Source organism: Ovis aries, chromosome 5 (genome assembly GCF_016772045.2).
Source record: "Ovis aries strain OAR_USU_Benz2616 breed Rambouillet chromosome 5, ARS-UI_Ramb_v3.0, whole genome shotgun sequence".
NCBI classification, from domain to species: Eukaryota; Metazoa; Chordata; class Mammalia; order Artiodactyla; family Bovidae; genus Ovis; species Ovis aries.
The window spans coordinates 20,270,849-20,286,461 of record NC_056058.1 but is presented as its reverse complement, the minus strand read 5'-3'; the positions used below and the strand labels follow the sequence as shown (position 1 = coordinate 20,286,461).

The 15,613-nt window shown below is 54.3% G+C and overlaps 1 protein-coding gene across 6 annotated transcripts in view; it reads right to left on the bottom strand.

The window, feature by feature from the left end:
* ACSL6 (acyl-CoA synthetase long chain family member 6) overlaps positions 1-13,795 on the bottom strand; it is a 66,278-nt gene extending 52,483 nt beyond the window's left edge. For 4 of the 6 annotated variants that reach the window (XM_012178141.4, XM_042250255.2, XM_012178143.4 and 1 more), the window contains exon 1: positions 12,760-12,930. In XM_012178141.4, the coding sequence (XP_012033531.2) occupies positions 12,760-12,808 (49 nt within the window). In that variant the 5' untranslated portion in view covers positions 12,809-12,930. Of the gene's footprint in view, positions 1-12,759; positions 12,931-13,244 lie in introns of those variants that run through there. The other 2 variants (XM_060415603.1, XM_027969951.3) reach the window with 2 other exon arrangements.
* Between the last annotated feature and the right edge of the window lie 1,818 nt (positions 13,796-15,613).

Below are 15,613 nucleotides of genomic sequence, written 5' to 3'. Positions count from 1 at the left end.
AAGAGCCCTCTGCTGGTCCAGCTTCCTAACCCCACCCCAGTACTCTAGACTTTCACCATCTGGGAAGATGGCTCTGTCAGGACTGCTTCCTAAACATCTCCCAAATCTGACCACTCCTTCCCACCCTGCTACCCTCCCCCTCCCCTCAGCCAGGTCTGGTCCAGCCATCACCAAGTGCAGCCCAGACTCCCACACCAGTCTCCCCACAAGCCACCCTGCTCTGTGCAGTGTTTACACCGACACCAGAGTTATGTTCCTGATACACGAATATGATCAAATCGTGCCAATGCTCAAAAACGTTACCTGGCTCCCTCCTACCTGAGGACAAAACTTCGAAGTCAGCACCCTGGTACTGAGACCCTCCATGATCCTCAGATTCTTCCTTCCCCTTAGAAACACATTGGCTTCCCTCTATATCTGCCTGGAGGCAGGTCGGGGTGGGGGGCGGGAGGGGGGGTGGTCCGTGCAATGGGTTTATGCAAACCTCTGTGGGCTTCAGAAATGGGGACGCACAAGGCAAGCCAGTAGATCATTAAAGGACTTCCTTAACTCCCAGTGAAGGGCTCTGAAACAAAATTATAAATTCCTAGGGTCCAGGGCTCCTGCAAACAAGCCAGGGAAAAGGCCCATAGGAGAGTTCTGGTGCTGGACTGACTGGGTCCAAGTCCTGACTCATACTGATAGCTGTATGACCTCAGACAAGTCACTTTACCCCTGTCCCTCTTTCAAAAATTCTCGTGGACAGAGACTATAGTGCCCGGTGCATCGAAAGGAAATATTCAATAAACAGAAGCTAGCTCAAGCAATTACTCTGTCTCTGCCAAACGAAAGGGCTCAAAGACAACCTGGAGAATGACATGCATTCACACCCTACCTTTCCAGCAGGCTCCTGGCACTGGGCAGGCAGCGAGCTGGTCCCGCCAGTACCAGTCTCCCTTTATAAAGGGTATGTGGGGCTTGGGGAGCACTTACCACATCTTGATCAAAACACAAAGGTGCTGAAGGCCCTGCCCCAAGTCTGCCCTCCTGGGGAGGGCTGATGGCAACAAATGCCTGCTCTGAAGAGCCAGCTGGTGGTGGGAGCTCTAGGAGTGGTGGCAGAGGCTCCCCTGCAGCTGTGGCAGTGGGTCTGGTAGGGAACGGGGTGCAGAACAGCTCTATGGGGAGCTGATGGCCCCTCAAGGCCTCCGCTGCCCCCCACCCCCAATCTGCATGCAGGGCAGCACTGGCTCAGATCAGCTCAGAGGCAAGCACCCCAGCCTTAACCCCCATTCTGCCAGGTTGCCAAGAGCCTCAGATTATACCCCTCTGCTTCTCCCCACCTCCACCCTGTCTTCAGTTCTAGAGAGCGGTTTGTCAGAAGGGTTGCTTAAGGACAAGTCTTCTTACACATCTATCTGTGGCCAGGCCCTCAGACGTGGGCTGGGGGCCTGCAGGCAGCAGGAGCGGTGGGGGTGGTGGGAAACAGTGGGAGTTGGGGAGGGGATGCCAGATCTCCTGGCAGAGGGAAGCCTGCACCATTGCCCAGGAATCTCCTCCAGCTCCTTCCAGGGGCTGCCTCCACCCCCACCAGGTCACACCCAGTCTACCTGGGGGAGAGGAAAGAGATTAGGCACAGCCCCAGAAAAAACATTTGCTTAGAGACGTTCTGGGCAGTGGGGACACTCCAGACCAAATACCAGTATTGGCAGGTAAAAGATCATGGCCGAGCTTCCCCGCGAGACCCCAGCACAGCAGCACACCAGCCCCTTCTCAAGGCCTGCCCTGAGATGCTTTCCCAGTTTGCTGGTGTGGGGTGGGGGGCAGAGGAGGGGTGGGTGGCGACCCTGGAGCCAGAATCCACACCTTGGCCTGCTGAAACCAAAGCTGAGCCCCGAAACTCCCTCAACGCCTTTGGCAGGCAGCCTGGGACAGTGAAGTCCCAGGACGTGCAGGGCCTCAATCCTGCAAGTTTTCTTCACAGGGGAAGGAGTGGGGGTGGGGATCAGCTGCAGCCTTTTTCACTCTTCCTTCCCAAGCCAAGATATGACAGGGCCACTGCCGGACAGTAAAAGGCAGGTCTGGCCCAGAGGACCCACCGCACCACCCTCAAGCCCTACTCACACTCGGTGCTTCTGAATTTTTCAGAACAGGGCCTTCCCAACACCGTCCACCTCCTCAGCTCGCAGCACAGCACTCTGAGCTCCCTCTTGAGAGCTATGGGCTCAGCCTGCCTGGAAACTCTAGTGCCTGCAGGCCTTGCAACACCTTCCCTGGAGCTGATTCGGCTTCCCCTGCTGGCCCCACTATTGGGGGAAGGGCTGCGTGGAGAGCTTCCTGACTCAGCAGCCCTTACCTGGAACCTGGCTCCCAGGCCCCAGCCTCTGGCAACCCCCACCTTCAGGGAGCTCTAAAATGTACAAATGCCTGAGGAACCACCCCTAGCCCCCAAAGCCCTTTTCTCTTCTTTCCTGGGGGGGACCCTTACTTATCTGTGCACATTTTCAGAGATATCTTTAAGGTGCCCCCAAAGCCCTTTTCTCTTCTTTCCTGTGGGGGGAACCCTTACTTATCTATGCATATTTTCAGAGATATCTTTAAAGTGAAAGCCTCCTTCGATGCTTCTCAGGGTAGCTTCTGGGGTAGAAAGTTCAGTGGACATAACCCCGGTCCTGGCTGACAGAAAACCACATGGGGTGCCAAAGGCGGGGAGTCCTGGCCCAGCAGTGCTGCCCCAGAAAGCACATGGCCCAGGAGCCAGGTCAAGAGAAGCACAAACCTCACCATCCCACCTCGGTGGCCTGGTCTGTTGAGACGAAGACACAACAACTCTCCCCCAGCCCAGTACCCTCCCCGTCCACACAGGCATTCAAGCTCTGTGCTGAGAGAGGGGCCGCCTTCCTCCTGGGTTTTAATTAGACTCACAGGACCACAGACGACTGGGGCAGACACAGGGCTGAGGGCCTCCCCAAGCTGGGAATTGCTAGGTGAGGCCTACTGCACAATCCCCCATGAGACACAGGCCCAGGATTCAGGGTTGCTGGGTTACAGAGTGGCTCACCTGCCGAACCTCCCTGAGGAGCCTGAGTGTAGTTCTGAAGGTTCAACTCAGACTCCTGATGTAGAAAGGCCTAACTAAAGGTTGGCTGTGCCCGACCACTGCACAGGGCCCGTCTCAATAGCCTGAACCCGCCTCGGACAGGCTTCCCTTCAGCAGTTCACTTGGGGGCGGCCTGCATCACCTTCTGCTCCCCCCATCCTCAGCCCAGCACCTCTCAGGAATCTCACTCACCCTAAGCCCTGGTCAGGGAACATGGGCTCGCATTCCTGACAGCCATACCGGGAAGCCAGGCTCAAACAATAGTTAATCAGACACTTAAAAATACAAATAGCCTTGAGCGCAGAGGAGCAAAGAGAAACACAGTGTCTTTTACGAGCTCTGAGATAAAAGTTGTCCTCACCACAAATCAGGCCGGACAAAAATTCTCAGAATGAGGAGGGGCAGCAGATGTTAAGACAATGGCAATGTTCCCTTCAGCAGTATTTCCAGCGGACGCTGACTACGAGCCTCGGGCCTCACCGTCCTTCCTTCCACACCAGTTCCGGCGGCGGGCGGCAGACAGGGAAAGTGGCGAGGGCCTTGAGTGCTACACAGGCAGAGGCTACACCCTGGCCAGGCCCCACTGTGCAGGAAGCCAAGTCCTGTGGCTGCAACATGATCATTTCCCCGCCCCGCCCATCCAGGTTAGGGCTACCAGGGCCCTGCCTGGCCTTGGGAGCAGTGATCCCCAAGGGAGCGCACACGGCAAACCCTACAGGTCCAAGCTCAGAAAGAGAACGCGGGCTGCTCCCGGCAGGGCCGTGCTGTCCTGCTGACAGAGCTCAACCACCGGTGGCCAGGGTTACAGGTGGGACAGGATGTGCCTCCCTCCAGCTCCGGGAAGTTCCTCAGAGGTGGGTTGAGGGTCGTTAAGAGGTGGGTGGGGTCACTGAGGTGAGGGGAGCAAGAGAGCAGTGGGCTCGCTTGCCCACCTGTTCACTCAGGAGCAGCTTGGAGACATCCTGCTCGGGGTGAGAATCACGAGACAGAACCTGAAACATCCTCAGTCAGGGACAGGGAGCAAGAGATTAGGAGCAAGGTGGGACGGAGAGTTCTGAGAAGGCAACAGAGTCCCAGAATGAGGCCTGTAAAGTGTGGGGACTTCTGGGGAGGAGGCACCGAGGCTGAGAAGACGGCACGTGGCTGCCCAGAGCAAAAGCCGATGGTCTGCGCTATACATCACCCTGTGCCTTACACATTAGCCACAGGCCGATGGTGTCTGCCAGCTCACCCGACCTAGCACTGCAGGGTTTGAGAATGCCAGAGTGTCCCAGGCAAGCCGTGCCTCCAGATCCCAGACAGAGGGACCACGACCACAGCCAGGAGCCAACAACGAGCCTATCCCCACCGTTTCCCGGGTCACGGTTTATTTCACAGGAATGACAACGAGCAGCGAAAAGGGAGTTCTGCTTTTGGTTCAAGTTTTCTGGGACTCTGATAAACAGCTCAATTTTCTGGCTTCCTCATTTTTTGACCAAGTTCCTCTTGAGAACTGTACAAGAAGAAACAAATCTGAATCTCGCTCAGTTCAGCACAAAGTCTGTGCTGGTCAGCGGGACCCTGCCACCTCCTGAATCGTCCCCTCTGGAGTGACTCAGGGCCATGGAGAGACGACTGACTTCTACTGCCCTCCTCCAGTCACCAAGACATGTTGTTGGCTGGGGAGAGCTGGTGGCGTCCACAGAGTTAAGGCAGCCCAGCCCACTGCTGGTCAGGGAGGACTGAGAACTCAGGCCTCCTTTTCAAGGCCAGGATGAATGGGGACTATGCAAATCACTGCCTCCGGAGGAGCTGCAGCAGGGGAGGGGCTGCTGCTGGCAGGCCTGCACCTCTCTACTTGGGTCTGTCACATGAAAGGGTTTGTATTCCTACCGCTGCCTCTGGCACTTGGCCAAACTGGGGCTGTTCTCACCAGAAAACAAAAATCTCTTTCAGACCAAAGCTAAACCAGGTCCCGGCTGGCCCAGGGAGGCTGACAGACGTTGTTCACACTGACCCACTGAGGAGTCATCACCTGGATTCTCACTGAACCCCCCAGCTCTCCAGAGGGAGCTGAAGGCCCCTGTGGCTGCTTAGAAAATCACTGCGTCCGGTCAGGGAAGGCAGGGACAAGAGATGGGATCGGCCCATTCTGAGGCTCTGGCTGTATGTCCTTCTCAGAAATAGTCATGACTGGGCCTCAGGAAGCAAACTTTTGGTGCGAGGGAACTTCAGTAATTCTCATGGAGTTGATGCGAAATGCGGAGAAAGAAATGGGAAGAAATATGTGACAGTGAACAAGAGCCCTTGCAGGGCACAGAGAAGACCTTTAAGAATGGGGGTCTCAGGTACCCCTGCCTGCTGCCACAAGCACCCCTGGGCTGTGGGTGGGGTCGTAACCCAGAACCCAACGTGCACAATCACGCTCCAGAGCTGGGACTCCATCTCCCACAGAGCTCCACTATAAGGTCAGACTTCAACCCTGTTCAGACTTTCAGAGCTGCCTGTCTGACAACCAGGCGCTGTCCATTAACCATGGCACAAATATCTGTATCTACCTACATATTTTTAAAAGAATATATCGATAACAAAACAAAACTCCAACCAGATTCCCACCATATTTTATTACAAGACAGATGGAAGAACACCATCTCAGAATAGAGGATAGTCGTGTAACTTGAAAAACTCTCAGTACTGCCTTCATCCTCCACACTGTGCAACATGTGGTTGCAGATCTCCTCTGCAGAGGATGACACTGAGTGAAGAAACCAGGTACAAAACAGCGCACACCCTGGGCATCCACCTAGAGTCAGGACCCACAGCGGAGGCTAACCTATGTGGCCAGCACAAACCCTGTAAGCTACGCAGGACGGACGCTGCACAGACGCCCATCGACAGGTGACAATGACACAGCAAGATCTCAAACACACATATGACCATTTAGCCTGAGAGAGAATTTAGGACAAAACCACCTCGGAGCTGATTCGGAACCGATAGGAGGGCTTGTGGGTGTTCCACAGGTATTAAGAGGCCTCGTCTGCCTCTTAATCTCTGATGACCATCCACCCTCCTCGGTCATCCGCCTCCTGCTGTCAGCGGGGAGCATACACCATGCCCAAGAAATCCTGAGAGAGTTCATGGGGCTGCCCCACTGGGGAGAAGCAGGAAGTAGGGAAGGAAGAGAAACGAAACTTCAATCCAGATGGAAAAGGGGGCTTCACAGGTCACAGCCTTCCCTGCTGCCTGACCGGTGGCAAGGGGATCAGGGACACATATCCCCAAACCTCCCAACAGCCCACTGGGCCAAGGGAAAGGCGCCTTCCCTTTCTCTGTACCACTCCAGGCAGAGCCAGGCTGAGGAGGACGCAGCCAGCAGGCTGAGCGGGGGCTGAGTACAGGTGAGTCGGTGGTGTCCCCCAGAGAAGCACCCCCAGCACACCTGCTGGAAGGTATGTTCTCCAGCATCCTGGGGTAAAGCTGGCTTCACGTAGAAGAATGGCCAGAGCACCACCCCTTCCACAGCCAAGGGGTCACGGCAGGCCTGGATAGGTCCTCTCGGAGGCCCCCTTCTCCATGTGGACACCTGCTTTCCTCTTACTGACCTCTAGGCCCTCACCATCCACCCTCAGGTCAACCTTACTCTCCAGTCTCACTGGCTGGCCCACATTCCATCTTGCTGCGTTCTCTGTCCCAGCTCTGACTACCTTTCCATCCCCATCTCTGACTGTCCCTGCTGTGTGGCTCCAGCTGGCCATGCTGTCCAATCTCTGGCAGACCTTACTGTCTGCCCCCCCAACCCCATAGCCCTCCTGTCCATGTGGCAGGACCCGCAGTCAGTCCCCAGAATGGTTTACAGCCAAAGCTGGGGGAAGGGTTAGTGGTCAGGAGGAACCCCACTGGGGATTCTTGGCCACGAGAACAATCTAGAGGAAACAAAAATCAAATCAAACAACGAAAATGCACTAGTGGGAAAAACAGGGCTACCAAGGGCTAATCCTGGTAGCCACCTCCTGTGTTGGTGGGCCAAACTGTGGTGGTACACGGAGAGTGGGTCAGGGTTCCTGGTGTCGACTGGTGGGCACTGTCCCAGAGCTGCCCATTCAACCCGGGCCAGCCTGTCCTCTCTCTCCATTCCTCCAACAGCCATAGTCCCTAGAGCTATTCCCGGCCCTGAGAGATACCAGCCCAGGTGTGCTTACCCCAGGATCTGGCAACAGATGCCGACTGTTACCTCACTGGCACCATCCTGTCCTGGCTTCCTGCTCTAAAGCCCCAGGTGGCAGTTACCTTGGAATGCAGGCCTGAATGAGCAGATGACAAATCAGAAGCCAGCCACCTCCAACTCTCCATGGCCACCCCCAAGCACCCCTACTCCCTAGAGTAGCTGTCAGGAGAGGAGAGTATCTCCAGGAAGAGCTGGTGAACGGGTACAGATGGGACTTCTTGGGATCTGAAATCTTTCAGGCTCTGAGATTACAGATTGAACTTCTGAACAGATAGCTTGGTTTGGCTCACATTTGTCCCAGCCCATTTCCCATCTTCCTACTTCTATCTGTCATGGACCCTCAAGCCTCACATGAATCAGGAAACCACACCAAGTAGCTAGGTCAGAGAATGACCACACCAACCACAGGATCCCAGAGCAACTGAGCAATTATGTGGCACCACTTCTGGGCCTAACCTGAAGGCCAACCCCAAAGGCCCCAAACAGCACCTCAGTCACAATGCTCCCCTCCTAGGGCTCAATGAGTGGTTGGTGGCGACTCTGACCAGGCCAACACAGGGCATGGGACCATCAGATGAGATCCTCCAGTGAGCTGAGGACCGGGGCTAGGGCCTCCTTTCAGCTCTGCTTGGCCAGAGTTCGTTCCCAGCCTACTGGGAGACTGGAAACTTGGAGCTCTACGGAAGTGATAGGATCTCGTCCTCAGAGAAGACTACCGTCCACAAAACCCATCACCCTGCAGCTGTAAGTGCAGCCACTCACTCATTCGTGAACTCACTTCTGGAGCACCTCTTTCTGTTCTGAGCGCTCCAGTGAGGGCTGCTACGGCTCTGGCTGCAAGGGGCTTGCACCTGCTTTCCCCTAGGACTTCCCCCATATTGACGATATCCCGCAGCTGGGCAGAGCGCCTGGCGCCCAGCAGGAGCACATTCAAGGTCTGCTGTCAGTCAGTGGACTCGTGTTGAGACAAAAGATTATAAAGCACATCATTATTAAGATAAATTATTCTCAGGAATTTTTCTTATCATTCACTTATGCAATCAACACTGACACACACTGTGTACTGGCCCTGGCTTGGGGCACAGGCAGGAGACACCCTGGCTCTGCCCTCAGGAGATCACGTAGGAGGCCAAAGACTGTAGTTTAGTGGAAGCTGTGCCCCCAGGAGATGCGTGTGGCTTGAAGGGTGCAGGGACAGTTCACCTTGGCCATCCACATGCTCAGTTTTGGCCATATGCCCTTGATACGGCTACCACACAGAATAAAGCCTCTCTTGCCTGGCCTCCTAGGCCTGAAGAGCCCAACCCCGGAGACCTCACTGGCTGAGTAGAGATTGTGCCAAGCTCTCATTCAACTGTCTTCTCAGTCTTTCCTCTCATGGATCCTTCTGCCTGGAATGTCTTTTCTTTCCCTACTCCCTTTTGGCATGTCAGAGTCCTGCATCTCCTTTGAGGAAGGCTTGGCTCAAGGCGTTATAGCTTTAGCTAACATTTAGTTAGCCTTTCCCTATGGGCCAGCTCCTGCTCTTTGCTCTTTACACCTGTCTTCTCCTTAAACACTCCCCGTCCAAGGATTGCTCCCTTGTCTGTGGCCACCGACCAGCCTGCTGGAGGGGCCTGGGTCCTTTCCAATCCTCCAGGTCCCTCTGCGGCCTACAGTCTGAGAATGTGGTCTGACTCACAGCTCTCAGGGTTGGCTTCACCACTGAACCTTCTTGTGTCTTGCTGCTGCATCTGCTAAAGGGGGCTAACAGCACCACAGTGTCATGGGTGAAATTAAACAAAAGCTTGTGGACTGTAGAACATGGTGCTGGACATATACGCTCAAGAAAACAGCAGTCAAGACAGCACGTTTCCAACACCACTTCTGCCATGAAAACACTGCTTCTCCCCAACAGTGCTTCATCCGGTGAACGTTTTGAGGGCCTACTATATGCCAGGCACTGGCTAACTACATATTGCAGCTTCTGTTACACAAATGCCTGCAACTTCAGCCCCTTTTTGCAAAAGAGTCAGAGCCTCATGCTCACTTATCCTGCATGCTGTGTCGGGGGGACAACCCTGGATCCCATCCGGGGCTGTAGCTGAGCCAGATTCGGCCTTCTGAAGGTCAACCCAAGAGCCCTTGTAATCTCAAGGGACAGAAAACCAGTCAGGGAGCAGAGTGGCTAGGTTCTGCTGCCCCCTGGTGTCAGGGTGCTCTCATCGGGAGGACCCCCCCTACCCCACCATGGGCTGGGGAGTGAGAGAGGGCACTAAGGTCAGAATTCTCCCGCAGAGAGGTGCGCCACATGCAAATCCAGGCCTTCTTTTGCGAAGTGTGCCCTACATGTTCTGCCCAGAGTCCACTGTCTGTCCGATTCCTGGCTGCTGTCCTGGGCCCCCTGGGATGGCCCCAGACCTCACACCAGTCCTTTACCCTAATGGGAGCAGAGATGGAGGGAGAATTTGATTGGGCTGAGCTGAGCTAGGCTGGGCAAGACTGCACCTGCCCTGGACACCCATAGCCAGACTGCTGCCACACCAGTCTCTGCCACCATTCCTCTTCCGGGAACCTAGCCTCAACTGGGCCATCTTTGGCCAGACTTATTCTCATCCATAGTATCGCAACAGCTTCCCACTGCTCTCCCAGCCTCCACTCTCCTCCTGCTGGCTCAGCCTGGCCACTGCAGGTAAATCAAGGGCTTTTCTGCCCCAGAAATAAAACCCTCTTCTCTAGAATCCACTCCCATCCAGACTCCAGCCCCTCTGACAACCCACAATACTCGGGCAAAAGACCCTAAAAGTCCCATCTCCCACCACAGTTCTTCCTGCACATCTTTGCTGACCTGATTTTCTCTACCTGGGGTTTGGCCTATCTGCCTCTGACAAACACCCCTGTACACTGCAGAAGCCCACTCAGACGTCACCGGTGGTCGGGTATATGGCTGCGCAGACTGAATCCTGTAGAAGGACACAGGGTTGCATCAGCCTAGAAGTTCATCCACCCAGAGGGGAGCCTCTTTCTATTCTGTACAAGGGTGCCATCTGGCACGCAGAAGTGCCAATCCATTGTTCTCAAAGTCCTCTGAGTGCTCACAGCACTGAGACCATGTTTTCCTGGGCCAGGCACGGCATCTGACTCACCACACTGGGTCTATTTTGTTTTCTTGTTCATTACTCGACACACAGGTGGGATCTGGGTTGGCCTCAGTATAGCCGTTGCTCTCCCAAGGCTCAGGGCACATGGTTGCTTCCCCCAGATAGGCAGTTCCTCCTCCAGGTGGTTCTCCTCTATCCTTCCCTTGTCTCTGTAGGGCCAGACTGGGTGGTAAACTGCACATCACTCTACATACTATCACTTCAGGCGGGCCTCTCCTAGCCCCAGCTGAGCCAGAGGATTCTGGAAGCTGCCATGGGATCAGAATGTGTTCTCAGTGTTAGCCCAGGTGTCCTCCCTGCCCTCAGAGAAAGGCTGGGTCCAGGCAGAGTCCCAAGGAAGGTAGACATGATCTGGGACATGCCATGACGTGTGGCTGGAGTGAGCGCCACACACCAGCCTCAGTGTTTCACACTTACACCAACTGTGGCATCTTTTGAGAAATTTCCTGTACTCATTGAGAAATCTGGCCTCTAGGGAAGCAGCTGCCCCCCTGTACCAAGAGCCTCCCTGCTTGACATTCCAAGGCCCCTCAAAAGCCCTTCAGTGAGGCGGTTTCCCCACCCTAGGCGGCACCTGATCGCTTTGCGAAACACTCTGCACCGAAGCAGGACTGGAGGCCAGTTTGAGTTAGTGTTGGCTGAATCCCACTTTCAGATGAGCATCTTGCACCGAAAGGATTTTTGTTCCTCAGAGTCTGCTGATGACTCCTGCAGTTCTCAGGCACCTCCCTGTAGCCACAGAAGACCAAGGCTCCAGAGAGCTACCCTTGGATTTATGGCCGGGGGGTTGTTGTTGGTGGCGGTGGTGGTGGCGACGGGGTTCTTGCACAGGGAAAGGGCTCCGAGAGCATCATCCACACAGTAAGCAGGGGCTATTACTATCATCATCGTTATTTTGATACCTCCGGCCCTCTGATCCTAACCCTAGCCCTAGCTCCAACCCCGTCTGCTGGATGCGCACATCAGACCCAGAGGGCCCTGCCCGGCTTGTCCTCAGACCCGGCAGACAGAAGGAGCTTAGGGAGCTGAGGGGATTATGGAGGCCTCACTCTCTCCTCAGCTCAGGGGAGCTGCCCCTGTGGCCGGACACAGGGCAATGGTGGCAGGGGATGCCCACCAACCCTCCAGTTCAAGCCTGATGCCACGAAGCACTTAGCAACGATGGATCAATTAAAACTTCAGATCAAGCCCTAATCTTTCAGATATTATCCATGTGACACTGCCAAGTCATTAACCTCTGAACCTCAGTTAAAAAAAAAAAAAAAAACCAGCACCACCAACCTCCTAGGATTTGCCGTGAATATTAAATAATAGGCAAAGTTTCAGTTAAGAATTTCAAAGGGGTCGACTTCCTCCCCTTCTGCTCAGAAAGAACCTTACTACTTCCTCTGATACTGCTGTTTGAATGTGAAATAACAATAAAACTATTTCATAAAGCATTTGCTCTGGGCTAGGTCAGCTTAAAGCCAGTTTAAGGTTCAAGCACAGCATGTACATTATTAGGCTGAATTTGTACAAGCGGGTAGGTGGACCCTTTAGTGGTATCATAACCTAGAGGAAACCAAAGCTCACAGAGGACTGACTGATGCAGGCAGGAAAACTGGTGGATGAATGGGTCCTGGGTGAGAGCCCAGGTTCTGTGTAGGGGAGGAAGAGTGTTGGGCAGGGACTTAGGTGGGGGGTCCTCAAAGTTTCTTGAGAGGATGCAGAGGTAAGAAGCTGACTCCTGTGAGGGGGAGAGGTTGTGGGCTGGCACAGTGGGGACACAAGCCCTGGGCATAGCTGAGGAGCCAGGTGAACCCTGCTTTACAGAGGGTCAAAGGTGGGCAGGGAGGGGTTGTGAGGAGACCCTCTCAACCAGGATTGGGATGCCCCAGGTCAGTCTGGGTCGTGTCCTTGACCTGCTGTGGGACCTCAGGGCCCAACACCCTCCATTTCTGGACTCTGGAGATGAACAAGGATAAACTGTCTGTCCCTGGACTTGGTCTTGGGGGACGACTGGGCTCAGGCCTCGTCTGCTCAGTGGATGGTCCTCGCCAAATTGGGGGTGGGGGTGGGGGGAGGCCACGAGAACTAGAGGGAAGTTGTGGGGTCGCAAAGACGAGGTTGTTGTGGGGTCGCAGTGAGCAAGGTCTCTCATTTTTACTGACACAGCTGCTTCCCAAACGCGGCCCGGAGCCCGCCAGAATTTGGAAGGGGGAGACCTGGGCGACCCAGCGGAGTCCTGAAAGGATGGCTCAGGAGCCGGGGCTGGGGGCTCAGCCAACCCAGGACCAAGATCCCACAGTGTGCTGGTGATGGGGGTCACGGACGAGGATGGGGATGGACGGACTCACCCGAGAACAGCCAGAGGGAGCCCCCCGACAAGAGGAAGAAGGTCAGCATATCGGTCAGCGGGACCCAGCCTGGCCCCGCACGGCCTCCCCGGCCCGCAGCCCCGCAGCCCCAGCAGTCGCCGCGCCGCCGCCGCCGCCGCCGCCGCCGGGTATTTTTAGCCCCCGCCCCTCGGCTCCGCAGCGCCCCGCCTTCCCGCGCGGCTGCGGCGTCTCGGCGGGAGGGGGAGGGCCGGGAGCGCGCTCTGCACTGGCGCTCGCAGCCAGTTCCGCCGCGGGCCGGGTCCGCGCGCCCGGTGCGCTCACCCCCGCGTCGGAACCGCCGAGTCCCCGGGCGGGGGAGGGGCCAGGCTGCAGAGCCGACCGGCCCTCTCCACCCCAGCCCAACGTCAGGACTCGGCGTTCTGGGGAAACGGGCAGGAGAGGGGCGCACGGGCGACGCGCGCGGGGTGGTGACGCCGCGCACCTCGCCAATGCGCGACTCTTACCCCTACGCGCGCGATCCTGGCTTTTAAGGCTGGGCAGACTCTGGGTGGCAGAGAGGTTGTGGTCACCTGTTCCAGTAGGCGCACGTGCTGCTGCGCTGCTTCCCGCTGACGCTAACGCCCCCTAGGACCTCAGTTTGCAGACACTGGGAGCCTCTGGGTGTCAAGCCCTCTAAGGAAAGAAGAGAGAGGGCGATAAGGGTCTAAGTAGGATCTGGAAAAGTGGCTGTTAGGACGGATAGTACCCATATTCGCTGAGAACCCCAGATCGCGCATCTCTCCTTCTGGGAAGATTGAATCTGAGGCTACCCAAGGTCACAGGAGGCTCCATGTGGTCACAGGCTGCCACACGGGGTCACATGAGGTCACAGGAAGCCACGTGGAATCACAGGTGATTCACCGAAACACAGGTAATCCTGGTCTTCACACACAATCATATGTGGCACATGAGGCCTTAAGACGCCCCTCACAGCTACAAAGAATGGCCACACAGGCACCCGAAGACCGGGACGGCTCCACAGCTAGGCGACCAGTTGTGTTGCCAAACTGAACTCACCCAGCCTGAGGCACCGCAAACCTAATCTACTGACACCAGGTTTTGGTGAGGGAAAATACAGTGTTTATCGCAGTGTTCAAAGCGAGGGAGTGGAAGATAAACCCCAGAGCTACTTTCAGTTCATCTTTGAGTTAGGGTTTTTTTCTTAAGGGATATGAACAAACAGGCTGAAATTGATCGTCTTGTGACATTTCTGTGACATTTCTTCATCACAGTTTTGAAATAGAGAAGGGGCCAGGGCACAGCCTTTGAAAGAATGGCATTTCCTGAGGACAACATGGGGCTTCCAGGTGGTGCTAGTGGTAAAGAACCCACCTGTCAATGCAGGAGACTAAGAGACATGGGTTCAATCCCCAGGTTGGGAAGATCCCCTGAGAAGGGCATGGCAACCCACTCCAGTATTCTTGCCTGAAGAATCCCACTGACAGAGGAGCCTGTCTAGGTCTTCCATCCATAGGCTACCATCCATAGGCTCTCAAAGAGTCAGACATGACTGAAGCAAATTAGGGCACATGCAGGGGGACAACATAAACTATTAGAATCAAACGGGTCCAAGATGGTAGTCAGTTCCACCAGACCTTAATCCTCAGTACACACTGGTTGTAACAAATCAGCAAGCTAAGTGACACACCCATAGGTGCCAGGACAGTTCCAAGATTGACCATCAAAGACCCAAAAGAAGCCGATGGCCCAATTCCTGGAAATCTCCACCCCTTCCCCAAAATAACTGGAATAACCCTGCCTATTAAATTACCCAGCCCATAAAAATTAACCAGGCCATATTTCAAGGCTTTCTTGGCAGAGATGGACCACCTTCTTTCTGTGGAGTGTTCTTCTCTCTAAATAAATCCATTTCTTTCCTGAAACCAGGTGTGTGATTCAGTTTCAAGAGTTAGGATGTTCCTGGTTTATGGTACTCTGGCCAGGTGATCCATGGCTTGCAGTCTGTTAGCTCATCTTGCCCTGGAGAAACAACCTGAGTTTGTATATTAATGGTGATCTCTCTAACAGCTTTTAGTACATTAATGATATCAACAACAGCAATTTTAGTCATCTGACTCTGGTTGATTACTGTTTAGTTAGCACAGGGTTAGTGTCAGAGGGGACAAGAAAGGGGACAAAGTTTTGGATAGAGAGATTAATCATAAACTCGGTAAGGAAATTTGATTTTAGGGAGACACAACTTCAATCCCCACTCCATTTTAACTTTCTGCCAAATCTTTGAGGGAAGAGAGTGATGACCATTCTGGCTATTTCCTGCTGAAATGGGGGCATAGTCCTGACTCAACTGGAAATGGAAACGTTGCATACCAAGTAGGAAATATTTCTGAGATCCAGGTCTTGCACATTTGGTACAATAGCTTACAGTACGTTTTATAACCAGATACCCAGTTAGAAGCAGGAAGAGGAGTGACAACCCAAACTTAAATGCACCTTGGTAAATAGACCTCATTCACTGAGGAATTCAGAAGAATAAGCCTGAAAACCAGCCTTAACCTGGTGCTACTGGGGAGGCTTGTCACCAGGTAATGAACTTCCTAATTTTATCTAAGTAGGTCTTAACTTCTGATGTAGTATTAACATATACATAACAGATTATATTAGCTACTATATACTTATGTTTCCTTTTTCTGCTAAAATCTAAATGCACTGGTCATTGCAAACACCCTCTTTCAACAACACAAGAGAAGACTCTACACATGGACATCACCAGATGGTCAACACCAAAATCAGATTGATTATATTCTTTGCAGCCAAAGATGGAGAAGCTCTATACAGTTAGCGAAAACAAGACTGGGAGCTGACTATGGCTCAG